Source organism: Coregonus clupeaformis, chromosome 8 (assembly GCF_020615455.1).
Source record: "Coregonus clupeaformis isolate EN_2021a chromosome 8, ASM2061545v1, whole genome shotgun sequence".
Classification (NCBI taxonomy): Eukaryota; Metazoa; Chordata; class Actinopteri; order Salmoniformes; family Salmonidae; genus Coregonus; species Coregonus clupeaformis.
The window spans coordinates 57,897,344-57,913,959 of NC_059199.1; the positions used below are offsets into that span (position 1 = coordinate 57,897,344).

At 43.4% G+C, this 16,616-nt stretch overlaps 2 protein-coding genes across 6 annotated transcripts in view; one reads left to right on the forward strand and one right to left on the reverse strand.

Annotated features, from left to right (window-relative positions):
• LOC121572021 (exopolyphosphatase PRUNE1) overlaps positions 1-4,342 on the reverse strand; it is a 33,988-nt gene extending 29,646 nt beyond the window's left edge. For both annotated transcript variants that reach the window (XM_041883868.1, XM_041883867.1), the window contains exon 1: positions 4,141-4,342. In XM_041883868.1, the coding sequence (XP_041739802.1) occupies positions 4,141-4,179 (39 nt within the window). In that variant the 5' untranslated portion in view covers positions 4,180-4,342. The remainder of the gene's footprint in view (positions 1-4,140) is intronic.
• Positions 4,343-5,944: 1,602 nt separating this feature from the next.
• LOC121572022 (ubiquitin carboxyl-terminal hydrolase MINDY-1-like) lies at positions 5,945-13,556 on the forward strand. Of its 4 annotated transcripts, XM_041883870.2 has the most exons (11): positions 5,945-6,271; positions 6,359-6,374; positions 6,685-8,281; positions 9,408-9,465; positions 9,762-9,826; positions 11,044-11,202; positions 11,308-11,410; positions 11,687-11,829; positions 12,098-12,295; positions 12,609-12,761; positions 13,461-13,556. In XM_041883870.2, exons 3-11 carry the CDS (start codon positions 7,595-7,597, stop codon positions 13,539-13,541), a joined length of 1,647 nt encoding a protein of 548 aa, XP_041739804.1. In that variant the 5' UTR covers positions 5,945-6,271; positions 6,359-6,374; positions 6,685-7,594; the 3' UTR covers positions 13,542-13,556. The 4 variants fall into 4 exon arrangements, with proteins under 4 accessions (XP_041739804.1, XP_041739806.1, XP_041739807.1 ...); XM_041883872.2 differs by having other exon boundaries at positions 5,945-6,374; positions 7,516-8,281; XM_041883873.2 differs by lacking the exon at positions 6,359-6,374 and having other exon boundaries at positions 7,516-8,281.
• Positions 13,557-16,616: the final 3,060 nt, after the last annotated feature.

Consider the following 16,616-nt stretch of genomic DNA (forward strand, 5'->3'; position numbering starts at 1 on the left):
CCGGTACCGCTTGCCGTCGCGGTAGCAGAGAGAACAGTCTATGACTAGGGTGGCTGGAGTCTTTGACAATTTTGAGGGCCTTCCTCTGACACCGCCTGGTATAGAGGTCCTGGATGGCAGGAAGCTTTGCCCCAGTGATGTACTGGGCCGTACGCACTACCCTCTGTAGTGCCTTGCGGTCGGAGGCCAAGCAGTTGCCATACCAGGCGGTGATGCAACCAGTCAGGATGCTCTCGATGGTGCAGCTGTAGAATTTTTTGAGGATCTGAGGACCCATGCCAAATCTTTTTAGTCTCCTGAGGGGGAATAGGCTTTGTCGTGCCCTCTTCACGACTGTCTTGGTGTGTTTGGACCATGATAGTTCGTTGGTGATGTGGACACCAAGGAACTTGAAGCTCTCAACCTGTTCCACTACAGCCCCCGTCGATGAGAATGGGGGCGTGCTCAGTCCTCTTTTTTTTCCTGTAGTCCACAATCATCTCCTTTGTCTTGGTCACGTTGAGGGAGAGGTTGTTGTCCTGGCACCACACGGCCAGATCTCTGACCTCCTCCCTATAGGCTGTCTCATCGTTGTCGGTGATCAGGCCTACCACTGTTGTGTCGTCGGCAAACTTAATGATGGTGTTGGAGTCGTGCCTGGCCATGCAGTCATGGGTGAACAGAGAGTACAGGAGGGGACTGAGCACGCACCCCTGAGGGGCCCCCGTGTTGAGGATCAGTGTGGCAGATGTGTTGTTACCTACCCTTACCACCTGGGGGCGGCCCGTCAGGAAGTCCAGGATCCAGTTGCAGAGGGAGGTGTTTAGTCCCAGGATCCTTAGCTTAGTGATGAGCTTTGAGGGCACTATGGTGTTGAATGCTGAGCTGTAGTCAATGAATAGCATTCTCACGTAGGTGTTCCTCTTGTCCAGGTGGGAAAGGGCAGTGTGGAGTGCGATAGAGATTGCATCATCTGTGGATCTGTTGGGGCGGTATGCAAATTGGAGTGGGTCTAGGGTTTCTGGGATAATGCTGTTGATGTGAGCCATGACCAGTCTTTCAAAGCACTTCATGGCTACAGACGTCAGTGCTACGGGTCGGTAGTCATTTAGGCAGGTTATCTTAGAGTCCTTGGGCACGGGGACTATGGTGGTCTGCTTGAAACATGTTGGTATTACAGACTCAGTCAGGGACATGTTGAAAATGTCAGTGAAGACACTTGCCAGTTGGTCAGCACATGCTCGGAGTACACGTCCTGGTAATCCGTCTGGCCCTGCGGCCTTGTGAATGTTGACCTGCTTAAAAGTCTTACTCACATCGGCTACGGAGAGCGTGATCACATAGTCATCCGGAACAGCTGGTGCTCTCATGCATGCTTCAGTGTTGCTTGCCTCGGGCGAGCATAGAAGTGGTTTAGCCTCGTCTGGTAGGCTTGTGTCACTGGGCAGCTCGCGGCTGTGCTTCCCTTTGTAGTCTGTAATAGTTTTCAAGCCCTGCCACATCCGACGAGCGTCAGAGCCAGTGTAGTATGATTCAATCTTAGACCTGTATTGACTCTTTGCCTGTTTGATGGTTCGTCGGAGGTCATAGCGGGATTTCTTATAAGCGTCCGGGTTAGAGTCCCGTTCCTTGAAAGCGGCAGCTCTACCCTTTAGCTCAGTGCGGATGTTTCCTGTAATCCATGGCTTCTGGTTGGGGTATGTACGTACGGTCACTGTGGGGACGACATCATCGATGCACTTATTGATGAAGCCAGTGACTGATGTTTTGATGTCTTCATTATTATTCTACAGTGTAGAAAATAGTAAAAATAAAGAAAAACTCTGGAATGAGTAGGTGTGTCCAAACGTTTGACTGGTACTGTAAGTATTCAGACCCTTTGCTATGAGATTCGAAATTGAGCTCAGGTGCATCCTGTTTCCATTGATCATCCTTGAGATGTTTCTACAACTTGATTGGAGTCCACCTGTGGTAAATTCAATTGATTGGACATGATTTGGAAAGGCACACAATTGTCTATATAAGGTCGCACAGTTGACAGTGCATGTCAGAGCAAAAACCAAGCCATGGAATTGTCCGTAGAGCGCCGAGACAGGATTGTGTTGAGGCACAGATCTGGGGAAGCTGTCTGCAGCATTGAAGGTCCCCAAGACCACAGTGGCCTCTATCATTCTTAAATGGAAGAAGTTTGGAACCACCAAGACTTCCTAGAGCTGGCCGCCCGGCAAAACTGAGCAATCGCGGGAGAAGGGCCTTGGTCAGGGAGGTTACTAAGAACCCAATGGTCATTCTGACAGAGCTCTGGAGTTCCTCTGTGGAGATTGTAGAACCTACCAGAAGGACAACCATCTCTGCAGCACTCCACCAATCAGGCCTTTATGGTAGAGTGGCCAGACGGAAGCCACTCCTCAGTAAAAGACACATGAAAGCCAGCTTGGAGTTTGCCAAAAGGCACCTAAAGTCTCTAAGACCATGAGAAACAAGATTCTCTGGTCTGATGAAACCAAGATTGAACTCTTTGGCCTGAATGCCATGCGTCATGTCTAGAGGAAACCTGGCACCATCCCTACGGTGAAGCATGATGGTGGCAGCATCATGCTGTGGGGATGTTTTTCAGCGGCAGGGACTGGGAGACTAGTCAGGATCAAGGCAAAGATGAACGGAGCAAAGTACAGAGAGATCCTTGATGAAAACCTGTTCCAGAGTGCTCAGGACCTCAGACTGGGGCGAAGGTTCACCTTCCAACAGGACAATGACCCTAAGTACACAGCAAAGACAACGCAGGAGTGGCTTCGGGACAAGTCTCTGAATGTCCTTGAGTGGCCCAGACAGAGCCTGGACTTGAACATCTCTGGAGAGACCTGAAAATAGCTGTGCAGCAACGCTCCCCATCCAACCTGACAAAGCTTGAGAGGATCTGCAGAGAGAAATGGGAGAAACTCCCCAAATACAGGTGTGCCAAGCTTGTAGCATCATACACAATAAGATTCAAGGCTGTAATCTTTGTCAAAGGTGCTTCAACAAAGTACTGAGTAAAGGGTCTGAATTCTTATGTAAACGCGATATACGTTTTTTAAATAAATGTGCAACAATTTCTACAAACCTGTTTTTGCTTTGTCGTTATGGGGTATTGTGTGTAGATTGATGAGGGAAAAAACGATTTAATCAATTTTAGAATAAGGCTGTAACGTAACAAAATGTGGAAAAAGTCAAAGGGTCTGAATACTTTCTGAATGCACAAGCGAACCCACCAGATGGCACCTTTAGTCTTGATTGTGCACACACTGAGGGAATACAGGGTGCAGTAAATGCCAGGGTGGGACAGATAGGGAATTGCTTAAGAGTTTTTTTCTATGTCTAGCTCTTTGCACTTGACTAAAAAGTCATACAAATCATTAACCCTCACCACATCGGTCATCTGACTCTACTGTGACAACACTTTGCTAAATATATTGATAACATACCAACGAGGCCTGGTGTTGGATTTGCTGTTTAAGAACTTAATCATGCAATATGTGTCAATGACACTTATGGAAGTTTAGGTGGGCAGTATTCTACCTTCTCTTGCTCTCTGACAACTCATCCACACACCACCTCCTCGTGTGTCATGGCGCTCTGTGGTTTGTGTATGTTAGAGGTTTTACAACAGGAAGATTCATAATTTGTATGAAACATCATTTTTAGAATCTTGAACCAAACTGCAATTTGACTCTGTTCAATTCAGCTATGCTGTAACTTGAGAGAATTAATCAATAAACTCTCAATTTTAGTTGACAGTTGGCTGTCAGACTAAACTTTTTTACATTTCACTCCGTGACAAGAGTAACTGACTCAAAGCCACAAGAGGGTAGAACACATTTCAAACGTTGCTTGTTAGGGGGAGGTAGTTGCAGAAACGTTGGAATGGTTTAGTAATAGAATAGTACATTATGAGTAACGTTAATATAATAGTAATACTGTGACAGTAATTTAGACACTTTGAATATACAAATTAATGCAAATACATTCAGTTTGTTCCGTGTTAAAATACATTTGCAAACAAATACTGCATGAAAGACAGCAGAGAGAGCACGCGATGGACAAGGCTAGTCATTGAGCAGAGCAACTGAGACATTTGTAAAATATGCAATGCATAGTAAATGTGTTCGTGTGTGTGCCTACCTTTATTGCAGCGCTACATTTCTGTAGAAACCCCTCCATTTTCGCCAGCGTAGAGCACGCCCGGGATATTCTGTAAAACAGAATGTTTACAGACCTGTGTCCTCTGCAAAGACAAGTTGACAAATATTCCTACACCACGTTTTCAAAAACAGCAGCTCCTGAAGTGCAGCCGCTATAACGTAGAAAGTGGTAGTGGTGGGTCGTTCGCGAACGAACGGCTCTTTTTGAACGGCTCTTTTTGGTGAACGTCAGGAACCGAATTGCATCTGTGAAAGAGCCGTTCATTTGGCTCCCTGATTTGCATAGTGTTACTGCTTTTTGAGCTACAGACAACGATTATCTGCAGATAAATTATAAAAACATTATATGAAGATTGTAATCCCTCACTGCAGGAACAATAAATAGTGAGGAGAGAGACGTTTTCTGGTCCACACACATTTTTGCAGTGCCTTCATTTTTGGTCCGGTAAAAATGTATTTGAACTCACATGTCACGATCTGACATAATGGCAGGCAACTTTATGGCTTTAAATTACATATTTGCAACGTTTTCATGGTTTTAGGTACATTTCAAGCGCTACTGAACGAAGAGCCGTTTAGGAGCCAAATGAGCGGCTCTTTTAGCTGAACGGAGACAATGATCCGGCTCACTGAAAAGACTCGGAACACGGGTAAATATTCCACTAAATTCGTGATGTCACATGCGGAGTAGTGGCAAAAAGCAATACACTGCAGAGCTGTGCGATAGCTATATAGATATATTTATTTGATAAGTTAAAACACAATACAACCACACATGCATGTAAAATGATCGAGGATGACACAAAAAAGTTTGAATTGTTGTCCTCTTAAAAAAATTGCTACACATTAGATCTACGTAGTAGGAGGCATTCTTAGGTTACAGATATAATAATGAATCACATGTTTTACTTGTGTAGCGCTTTTGAAAGAATCTCGAAGCACATAAAAAGCAAACAAACAAAACATTTAAATTATGGAGATTGTAGGAAGTTGAGGCAGTTTGGGCTGTAAAGGCAGTCTAGGTTCAGTAGAGAGGGCATTGATGGGACAGCTAAGGATAAACAAAGACAATCTGACGAAAAAAAACAGGCCCGGAGCTCTTCAACAACGCACCACACCTGCTTCTCTGAATGGTCAGTCACTCCATTAGAGCCGCTCCTCTGGTACTGGTCCTCCATTGCCAGGAATGTAGCACCCACCTGGGTGATGCCACGGCTGCTGAAAAGCGCACGAAAAGATACCACATTTTGGCAGTGGTTAGGAGCATTCCCTGAACAGTCCCTGAACTTCCTCTGCTACCTCTGGACACATCATGCAGTCCTTTTGAGTAATATTTCCTAACAGACTAAACAAAATGCCACATTATTTGAATTCAAACAACCAGCTATCTAGCTAGCTAGCTATCAAGCCAAAAATATAGACTTTTCATCACGATCCTGCAACTCTGAGAGTCAAGGCAGGATATAGTGATCATACCCTAGAATATCAACAGAAAATATTTCCAGAATGTTGCTATGTATTCTACATTTTGCCAACACAAATCCTAATTTTAGAATCAGAATGATGGTCAAGACAAGAAATGGAAGAAAGGAAGCTGTGTGAGAATTGGACGATTATACTATTTTATTCAGTTATTTCATTAGTGAGAGCAGGTGTTCATCGTCTTTATACGTCACACACAGTATAATACAAACACATTTTAGACTTTCGTCTCTGCAATACTGCGCAGCAAGAAGGAGATGTGACACTCATGAACACTACCAGTATATTTACACCTGCAGTTCCCTCCTCCAACCACTTGTGTCCCCATGAAGATGAACTTCACAATCATTTAATGTAGCTGTTTTTTTTTTAATTTATTCGCATATTTGCTGAGTATTTTCAGTTTTTAGGAAATATCTTTGGTTGGCATATTATACAACATGTATTTAGCTTGGTGCTTGACATTTAAAAAAATTGTTTCCCCCTGTGTCTAATGCAGCTCGTGACATCAGTGTTTACAGACTGGTAGAGGAAGTGGAGTAAGCGAATTCAAGATTGCGAAGAGACGGTGGAATGTACATATCATGCACGTTGTCAGCCAGCGAAGTTCGTTAACATTGGACAAGTCGGTCAGTATCTTTTCGTAAAAATTTCAATTTGCTCTTGATTGGACCAACAACTCTCTAAATTTCACGACGTTTTATCCATTTACGCAGTCAACTGGCTTTGATGGTAAGTTTTTTTATTTTCTGCTGGTCAGCTAGCTAGCAAACTAACAAGCTGCCACAATCATCAATATATTTGTTGCACGGTAGTGATTGGCGCTATCAACTTCTGAGCGTCAACACGAGGGTATAGCCAGCTATGGTCAGTAGTCAGTTCTGGTGTTACTTGACAGATGCAATATTTTATTCCACGGCTTTATAGTTAACGTTCCGTTCTCAGTATTTTGTCAGTCCTGTAACATAGTTAGAGGAAGAAGATGTGTTGTTAGAGAATAACTATTTTTTTTACTGACTGGTCACTGATCTTTTTCTTGCAGGTCGGGTACAATTTTTAAGAATATGGTTACGCGCATTCTCCAACTGATATTTTGGGACGAAGCTAAGAAGTCAACCGTAGCACATTAATATCCTAAAAACCTACGAGTCATTCATGTCTGAAGGCAAGTGACAAGCTTGACTAGCTCCATCTCGCTCGTCACTTGTCCTAGTTGTAGCTTTACTGTCAGTCTTCAAATGGTGTATTCCCTTCTATCGTCATGAAAAGCACAACTTTTATAACTAGCTAAACAAGTTTAGCCTCCCCACAAAGATAACTTTGCTCTAGTTTGCTGCTGTAGCTTGCAAGAAGCTATCAAACCTAATATATTTGACATGGAGCTGTAGGTATCTTACTGTATAATGGACAGAGACAGTGCTGACAATTATCTGTAAGATATTTGTAGTTAAGTTTAAATGTATATATATATTATGTGTAAAGATCATTAATTTTTTGTTAGAGGAAAGCTTGTAGAGTTTTACACTTGCACTAAATTGACCAGAAGCCCATGTACAATGTCGAAAAGATAGCCTAGTTGTTATCTGACATCCCACACTTGAACTGAAAGAAAATGTGTAAGTAGATATTTAAGGCCATATGAAATCCACTCTCTCTACTGTATGACATAAAACCGACAGAGCGACTGTGGATTCTGCTGTAGCCGTCCATCAACCCTGTCTTGCAAACTAAGGACACTGTTACTCAGGAATACCAGGGAACTGATCATCGAGAAGATTTCCCTTAAGGTTCACCTAGAAGGTCACTGCCAACTTTTAAAGCTGTGAATATACTTAATGTAAAGGGCTGAGTTTGTTTTTCTATCCTTATACAGCCTAAGCCTGAAGTAGTCTTTACCGACGACTTGGCCTTATTTTCTATTGATTAAGTGCTACATTGAACATTGCCTAGCTATGGCGGATTCTGGCACCGAGATAGTCGGAGGGGATCTCCTGAGCGTTGTCAAAGATGACTGCTCTCTGACGGAGGCCATTTCTAAAGAGGGCGGCCTTACACCAGGATCATCTGTGGCTAAAGAAAGCCACAAAGCAGAGCCCTTGGACCATGAAGACTCCACCAAAGTCCCATCAGTCAAGACCCCAATTATGGAAGCAGAAGGTTTTGACAAACACAGGGAAACCGCAATCACACCAACCACGTGTGCGGCCATGTCTGAAAACGGCACGACAGAAGACGCTCGATCCACCCTGCAGAGCCAAACTCTGACAGAAGGGAACGAGGAGAGCTCAGAGGCCACGTTTGGAAGGTCGGACGAGTATAGCCAGTCGGCTACCACAGACTCTGCCTCCTTCTCCATCCCCAGCCTGGAGTTCTTTGAGGGCAACACCGGGAATGACGAGCCATTGTCCTCCTACTCTGCCGACGTCCCCTGCCTGGCCAATGATGTCCTGGCTGGCGTCGCTGCTGCCGCAGCCACAGGAGGAGCCACTGCCGCCCCGGACCTAGAGCCCATGATGCCGGCCTACTACTTTGTGAAATGGATCACCTGGAAGGAGAAGAAGACACCCATCATCACACAGAGTGAGAACGGGCCCTGTCCCCTGCTGGCCATCATGAACACCCTGTTTCTGCGCTGGAAGGTAAAGTCGGACTGTAGAACCAGCTAGCTGGGACTAATGGGGTCCATGACTACGCATCTCAATTGTCTTAAGTGGCTTTAGGCCTACTTCATCTGCACTGATCTCAAACCATATGATAGGGGAAAGCACTATATTGTAGGACTATTGGGGGATTTTGCATTCACCGGTCCAATTTTTCAGATTGGTGCAGATCAATGAAATGAGCCAAGAGAGGATGCCACTTTAGACTATTGAGATGCACTTTTACTATTGAGGGACTTCAGTGGCCTTCTTAAGGTGACTGAGAATAAGGATGAGATTGACACACTCTGAGGATGACACCTCCGAGGTGTGTATGCAGGCCAAAATTAGTGATATGACACCGGAGGGAGGGAAGTTTCTAGAGGCAGGACTTACAGGTTCATGTTGGGACCGAGGCCTTCTGAATCCTATAATCTTGTTTGTACCATCAACATGAAAACAGTCAGTCAATTTTAGCTTTTAAAATCAAGCAACACAGAATTTAAGTTCATAAAGGGCAGCATGACTGCTTCAGAGAATCACATTTTTTACAGGTACAGTATTCAAATTCATATATAATTTCAAATATTCAGTTCATTTCACATTTTCATTCAATTTCTTCCACACATATATTTATTCCACTCGGAAGAGAAAAAGCCCTCCTCATACCACCCATTCCCCATGGGTCTGAAAGTGTAAAAAAAACAAAAAACAAAGGTGTATATTTATGTATGTGTGTGTGTATGTATATATATATATATATATATATATATATATATGGTGCTAGTCAAGGAACAATCGAGGCCTGGACAAATATACTTGCCTCTATTAAGAAAGATCTCAGCTAAAGCCTAACACATATGTATATGTGTGTGTGTGTATGTGTTGGGCTTTATAGTTTCTTTGTTTCTATGTGTTAGGCTTTAGCTGAGATCTTTCTTCACAGAGGCAAGTATATTTGTCCAGGCCTCGATTGTTCCTTGACTAGCACCATTCATTCTCGCTGTCGATAATTCTGTTATAACTTCTAATAATAACTGTATCCAACTTCAGAGAATCTATTGTTAAACGAACATGGGTCAAGAAAAGGGCTTATGAATCAAAATAATGTGTGATTTGTCCCCAGGCCAAGCTACCCACCCAGACAGAAGTAATCACCACAGAGGACCTGATGGCTCACCTTGGTAAGAATACATTACACTGAGGTTGTCACTGGCACATGAAAATGCAACCAATGCATGAAAGTACAAGTAACTAAAGAGGTTGCATATTATCAGGCAGTAAACGAAAGATCATCACTGGCCCTATGCTCCAGGAGCCAATGGCTTAATCATTGAAATATCTAGCAGATTTGAAAATCTATAAGCTCTGACCATTGCCATGGGGAAATATATTATAACGCGCATTCCTGTTTGGTCACTCACTGTCTGAGAACCACATCATACTCCCCCAATTTGTATTTTTGATGTTTCTGCCACAGGAGAGTGTGTATTGTCCATCAAACCCAGGGAGAAGGCTGAGGGAATGGAGCTCAACTTTCAGCAAGTAAACTCACCTCTGTATTTAACACACAAACACAGCAGGTAAACTCCCCTCTGTATTTAACACACAAACACAGCAGGTAAACTCCCCTCTGTATTTAACACACAAACACAGACCGGTGTCTGTCCACTTATTTGACACTCACTTATGTGTGTGTTGTCTGAATGTTTTTCTGAAGCTGTGCGCATGCGTGTGTCCGCAGGTGCATGTCTGTCTGTGCTGTCTTTTTGTAGCTGTGTGCACAAAATAGTTTGTGATTTGAGTGAGTCATTTTGAAGGGGAAGTGGAGTTCACTACAGAGGCAGAAGCAACGCAGGGTGCTGTCCTTACAGTAAAAGCCGCTATGTAATCGACGCTAAACCACAACAGCTGCCACTTGAATACAAGCATAAGGAGCTTAGGGAACAAGGATTAAAACAGACTATACTGTACCAGGTGGCAAGATGGAGCCTTTTGTGGATGCAGCCTATTCACTTAATGATGTGGTCATTAGCAGATCTTTAATACAAAGTGACTTACAGTCAGCCCATCTATTCAGTATGTGTGGCTCATGCAGGAATCAAACCCACGTTCTTGGTGTTGTAAGCACCATGATCCAACCACCTGGCTCTGACACTTGAAGCTAAATTACATGCGCTGTTTTGACTGGACAGCTTTTGTTTTTCAACATCAGAGCTGTGGGTGTGTATTCAACAAACTGGTTCATTATTCATTGCTAAGCTCAGAGGATTGTAGTTCGCTGCTCAATTTCACTCAAACAACATATTGTAGGAGTCGACAGTGATAAAGAAATAATAGGCAAAACAGATGTGGACAGGTATGATTGAGTGCAGGTCTCTTGGAAGCCCTTGTGAACTTTGTATTACAAGATTAACCTGCATATTCATTTAGCCTTATCGCACACCATTCTCATTTCCATACCGCATATGTCACTGGAACTGAAGTGTAAACCATATGAGAAATCAATCTAGGAACTGCTGATACTGGACTTCTGTGCAACCAACTCTACGTTTTATGCAAGTACGATTCGATTCCATCTCAGCTCAAAATATGAACTCAAAATACTCATAGAAAATGGTCTGATCTTCAATTTATGTAGTTAATCTTAGTTCGATCTCTATATCGACTGTAATCAAAACAGAAGTAACCCCCAATCCTGGTTTCCAACTCAGTTTCCAACCTCTGTAGTTTTCTGATATTTTTTTTCTTTGATTTCGCAGAACATGAGCGATGCCATGGCAGTTCTGCCAAAGCTGTCCACTGGCCTTGATGTCAACGTGCGCTTCACGGGCGTGTCAGACTTTGAGTACACTCCAGAGTGTATCGCCTTTGACCTGCTGGACATTCCACTCTACCATGGCTGGCTGGTGGACCCTCAGGTAAGCCACATTGTAGAACATGTGAATGTAAAAGCCCTCCTTTCACAATTAATGCTCCAAATCCCTTGTTTAGGGCTTCAGTTTAAAATGATTTTCTTTCTCCAGAGCCCTGAGATGGTTGCAGCGGTGGGAAAGCTAAGCTACAACCAGCTGGTAGAGAAGATCATCGACTACAAGCATTCGGCCAACAGTAGCCTTGTCAGTGAAGGTAGAGGACCTTCCAAATCCTTACTTCGCATACATTTGAGTTGTCACTAAACCTTGTTCTGGTGTGCTACAGGTGGTGCAGACTCAGACTTCTATTCAAGCCCAGCTCTAAAAAAAACTGGTTTCATTTACAAGGGTCTTGATAATTAATCCCAATCGCATTCTGTACTCTCTCTCCCCCCTCTTTCTCACAAGCATACATGTTCACTTGGCCGTTTCCTCTGTAAAACAATCATCACTCTATTGTGTTTATACTTCTCCATCTCTGTGCTATCAGGTTTGGTGGCAGAGCAGTTTCTGGAGTCCACAGCGACCCAGCTGTCGTATCATGGACTTTGTGAACTCAACACTACTGTCAAGGAGGGCGAGCTGTCCGTATTCTTCAGAAACAACCACTTTAGCACTATGATAAAGCACAAGGTGTGTGTGTGTGTGTGTGTGTGTGTGTGTGTGTGTGTGTGTGTGTGTGGTGTGGTAAATTAATTTACCAAGGGCTCAATCTATAGGGTTCACCATTGCAGATAGAAATGTAATATATAGAACAGACTGTATTCTACATGATAGAGGCATGTAGCACGTTCTGTAACGTTCCCTGCTCAAGCGCCCTGGAGTAGCACAACATTATCTAAAACGCTGCTCACCTCCCCCCAGTGAATTACTTCTAACCTTTGACCTTGTGACCCCACAGGGCCACCTGTACCTACTGGTGACAGATCAAGGCTTCCTGCAGGAGGAGGGGCTGGTGTGGGAGAGCCTGCACAATGTGGAGGGTGACGGGAACTTCTGCGACTCAGACTTCCGCCTGTGCCACCCGCCCCAGAGGAGTGTCTCCGTGACACAGCCCGAAGACCTCACTCCCCAGCAGCAGCAGAGACAGATCGACCAGGTCAGTGACCCCCCCACTTCACCACACAGCTTCACCGTTTTCAGTTTGAGGATACCTGTTATTTGAGAAGCACCCAGATGCAGTGGGCAGTATCTAATGCGCTACTGAGACAATCTCCATATCTTAAGCTGCAGCTAGATACTTATTAAGGCTTTTTTATGGGTAGAACTGCCACGCTGTCTGTGTCTAACTTGATCCTAACTTGAGATCTGTGTGTACTGTAAATAATGCATTGCCATTAAGGATTTCGGCCTCTATGCACATTTCCATGACCACACATTCACTCACCCTGTGGTGGATGCTTGGTTGCCAGGACTACCTGGTGGCCATGTCTCTGCAGCAGCAGCAGGGGGTGGCCCCGGGGCCCCTCAGTGACCTGGACCTGGCCAGACGGCTGCAGGAGGAGGAGTACCAGCAGCAGCAGCAGCAACAACAAGGAGGTCCCTCCCAGGCCCCAGCACAGCAGGTAACCAACCACACTGTCTGGACATTTACTAGAAGGAAAGAGTACCCTAGAATTTAATTCAATACTTCAACAGAATGAAAGATTAACCCAATACACCATTATAGACCAGTGGTATTCAAAGTCGAGGGGGAACTGCAGTGGGGTCGCCATAATTATTTTAAAAAAATTTGTAGGAACAACAAATTAAGAGTACAGATTATTGTATGGCATAATGTACAAACGTTTTTGAGAGATTTGAAAAATGTAATTTTATTGAGTACATTTGTTAATTTGGATAAGAGATGAAAATGTAATGAATTGAAGGTTTATTTCTTGATGTAAAAATCTAAATGTTCAGATTTTGAAGATTGTCATTAGATTTGGGGTGGGATGGGGTCGCAATAAACATTGTGGGAAAATGGGGTCCCCAGAAATTATTGTGAAAAAAATGGGGTCCCTGCTGTAAATTTGACCACTGGTATAGACAATTGGTAAAGAAACAGTGCCCACTGGTGCTTTTTCAATTACACTACAAATTATTTGAGCAGAAAATGTGGACACATTGCATTCTCTCACAACAGTGCATTATTGTACTTTTCTGGTACAACTTTCTGTTATCTTTGATTCACATCTGCCTAAAAAGTCCCCTTGATAATGACAAAGATCCTACATAGAAGTTTGTCCACTTCCTTCCTGTATGACGGTTTGTTTTGCTTCCAGGTGAGAGGTCAAGCAGCGGCCCAGCCAGGAGGTCCGAGGAGACGGGAGAAAAAGGATGATTCGGACTGTGCCATATTATAGCGATACCTAACCTTACCCTAGTCTCCATGATCTCCCTATGATTTTAACCTGCACTTCTTTGCATTAAGCCAACCCCTAACACACACATACATATATATATCTATACATATACACACACTACCAGTCAAAAGTTTGGACACCTACTCATTCCAGGGTTTTTCTTTATTTTTACGATTTTCTATGTTGTAGAATAATAGTGAAGACATCAAAACTATGAAATACCACAAATGGAATCATGTAGTAACCAAAAAAGTGTTAAACAAATCAAAATATATTTTATATTTGAGATTCTTCAAATAGCCACCCTTTGCCTTGATGACCGCTTTGCACACTCTTGGCATTCTCTCAACCAGCTTCACCTGGAATGCTTTTCCAACAGTCTTGAAGGAGTTCCCACATATGCTGAGCAGCACTCTGCGGTCCCACTCATCCCAAACTATCTCAATTGGGTGGAGGTCGGGGGATTGTGGAGGCCAGGTCATCTGATGCAGCCCTCCATCACTCTCCTTCTTTGTAAAATGACCCTTACACAGCCTGGAGGTGTGTTGGGTCATTGTCCTGTTGAAAAACAAATGATAGTCCCACTAAGCCCAAGTCAGATGGGATGGCGTATCACTACATAATGCTGGTTAAGTGTGCCTTCAATTCTAAATAAATCACAGACAGTGTCACCAGCAAAGCCCCCCATACCATAACACCTCCTCCTCCATGCTTTACGGTGGGAAATACACATGCGGAGATCGTCCGTTCACCCACACCGCGTCTCACAAAGACACGGCGGTTGGAACCAAAAATCTCCAATTTGGACTCCAGACCAAAGGACAAATTTCCACCGGTCTAATGTCCATTGCTCGTGTTTCTTGGCCTAAGCAAGTCTCTTCTTCTTATTGGTGTCCTTTAGTAGTGGTATCGTTGCAGCAATTCGACCATGAAGGCCTGATTCACACAGTCTCCCCTGAACAGTTGATGTTGAGATGTGTCTGTTACTTGAACTCTGTGAAGCATTTATTTGGGCTGCAATTTCTGAGGCTGGTAACTCTAATGAACTTATCCTCTGCAGCAGAGGTAACTCTGGGTCTTCCATTCCTGTGGCGGTCCTCATGAGAGCCAGTTTCATCATAGCGCTTGATGGTTTTTGTGACTGCACTTGAAGAAACTTTCAAAGTTATTGAACTGTCCCGTATTGACTGACCTTCATGTCTTAAAGTAATGATGGACTGTTGTTTCTCTTTGCTTATTTGAGTTGTTATTGCCATAATATGGACTTGGTCTTTTACCAAATATGGCTATCTTCTGTATACCCCCCCTACCTTGTCACAACACAACTGATTGGCTGAAACGCATTAAGGAAAAAAAATCCAAAAATTTAACTTTTAAGAAGGCACACCTGTTAGTCACCTGGAATGCATTTCAATTATCTCATGAAGCTGGTTGAGAGAATGCCAAGAGTGTGCAAAGCTGTCATCAAGGCAAAGGGTTGTACCTCACTCACTACCACCTCACCTATGTTCTCCTTTGAACAGCCAGGCCAGAAGGTGGCAGTACTAGTCCCGCTTTGCAAGACCACCGAATATAATCTAAATTGAGGCACCAGAGAGGAAATCCAATGCAGTTGGTGGGTTACAGCAGCTGAGCGTCATCCAAGACACATTACAACCCAGGTAGACTCATGAAACGCATCTGTGGTCTGCTTCTATTCATCGATCACTGCCCTCCTTGATAAATATGAGAGGCGTTTGTAATGGTGGTCTGGTTTGGTTTCTATGGCAATGAGGCAGGCAGTGGTCTGCTTTGTAAGATAAGTGGGGGGGAAAAGCTAAGGTCTAAATTAAAGGGCAGTCACTACAGCTGACTAGATGATGTAACTTTTAAATTGCATATAGGAGATGCAAAAAAGTTTGGTTAAAATTAGAGCTAAAGTTAAAGATGACTATATGGGAGTAAGAGAAGAAGAGTCCCATTTAAAGGTCCAATGCAGCAGTTTTATCTCAATTTAAAATAGTTTCTGGGTAACAATTAAGTACCTTACTGTGATTTATTTTAAATTAAAATGGTCAAAAAGAAACTAATAGCTTCTTAGCAAAGAGCCATTTCTCAAGCAATAATTTTGATAGGACTGTCTGGGAGTGGTGTGAGTGGGGAGGGGAAAACTAGCTGTTATTGACAGCGGTTTGGAGGTGTGATGTCACCAGGCAGGCCAACATTTCGTCTCACCACCATAGAATGACATTTCAGGCGTCTTTTAAATTGGCTCTTACACTAAAAACGGCATTGTAATCTTTCAGAATTTCACTGTTATTCCAACCTCAGTGTGGAATATATATAAAACACAGGAAAATCATGTTGACTACACTAAGGTTTTTAAGCAAACCTGGGACTTGAACCAACTATGAGAAGTCGGCATTTGATTTACAGTACTTACGAACAAAGGTCAGTTCAGGCGGTTACTGCAGTTTTGCGAAGGTCGGATATACAGGCCCTTTTGAAGTAGCTTCAGGGGGAGGGAATTTCAGCAACACACTACAGTACTAGACCACACCTTGAAGTCTTAATCGTCGCCACTTCTTGCTTTGTATTTAATTTGTCATGTCAGTAAAGGAAAATCTAAACAAACTCATGGTGTCCAATGACTAATTTGTCTGGTGAATGTCATTCATTATTTCACAATTGACTCATTCAACCAATATGTAATGATACTGTACACAGCTGGTTTTATATCTGTTGTTTTTACCTGCCAAGCTCCATTTTCTAATTCTTGTGGAAACGTTTTTGAATGTTCTTAAAGGGTTACAGTGGAACCGGACACTAAAATGGAAGTTACTCACGCATACAAACACACACATTTATTTTCCACTTGTTGCAGGACCATTGCAGTTTTTCCAAAACCAATCATAGGTTTTTCTTCCCTTGCAGCCTCTTCTCTTCTGGCTGCCTTTGTGTTCTTTGGTTTCCACCTTTCTCATATCTTCCTTTGTCTTGAGGTCCTCCTGTTTCTTCTAGTCAGCTTTAATCCGTTTCTGTGTAAGTTTGTCCCACTCGTTCTCACTCTTAAAAGCAGCCAGATACTTGTTTCTG

What these genes read in the sequence shown, in the direction of transcription:
- LOC121572022 (XM_041883872.2), top strand. Translation starts at nt 7,595, where the DNA reads ATGGCGGATTCTGGCACCGAGATAGTCGGAGGGGATCTCCTGAGCGTT. An exon ending in GGACCTGATGGCTCACCTTG is followed by an intron (nt 9,466 to 9,761) that starts GTAAGAATACAT and finishes TTTCTGCCACAG; the next exon opens with GAGAGTGTGTATTGTCCATC. An exon ending in GCTGGCTGGTGGACCCTCAG is followed by an intron (nt 11,203 to 11,307) that starts GTAAGCCACATT and finishes TTCTTTCTCCAG; the next exon opens with AGCCCTGAGATGGTTGCAGC.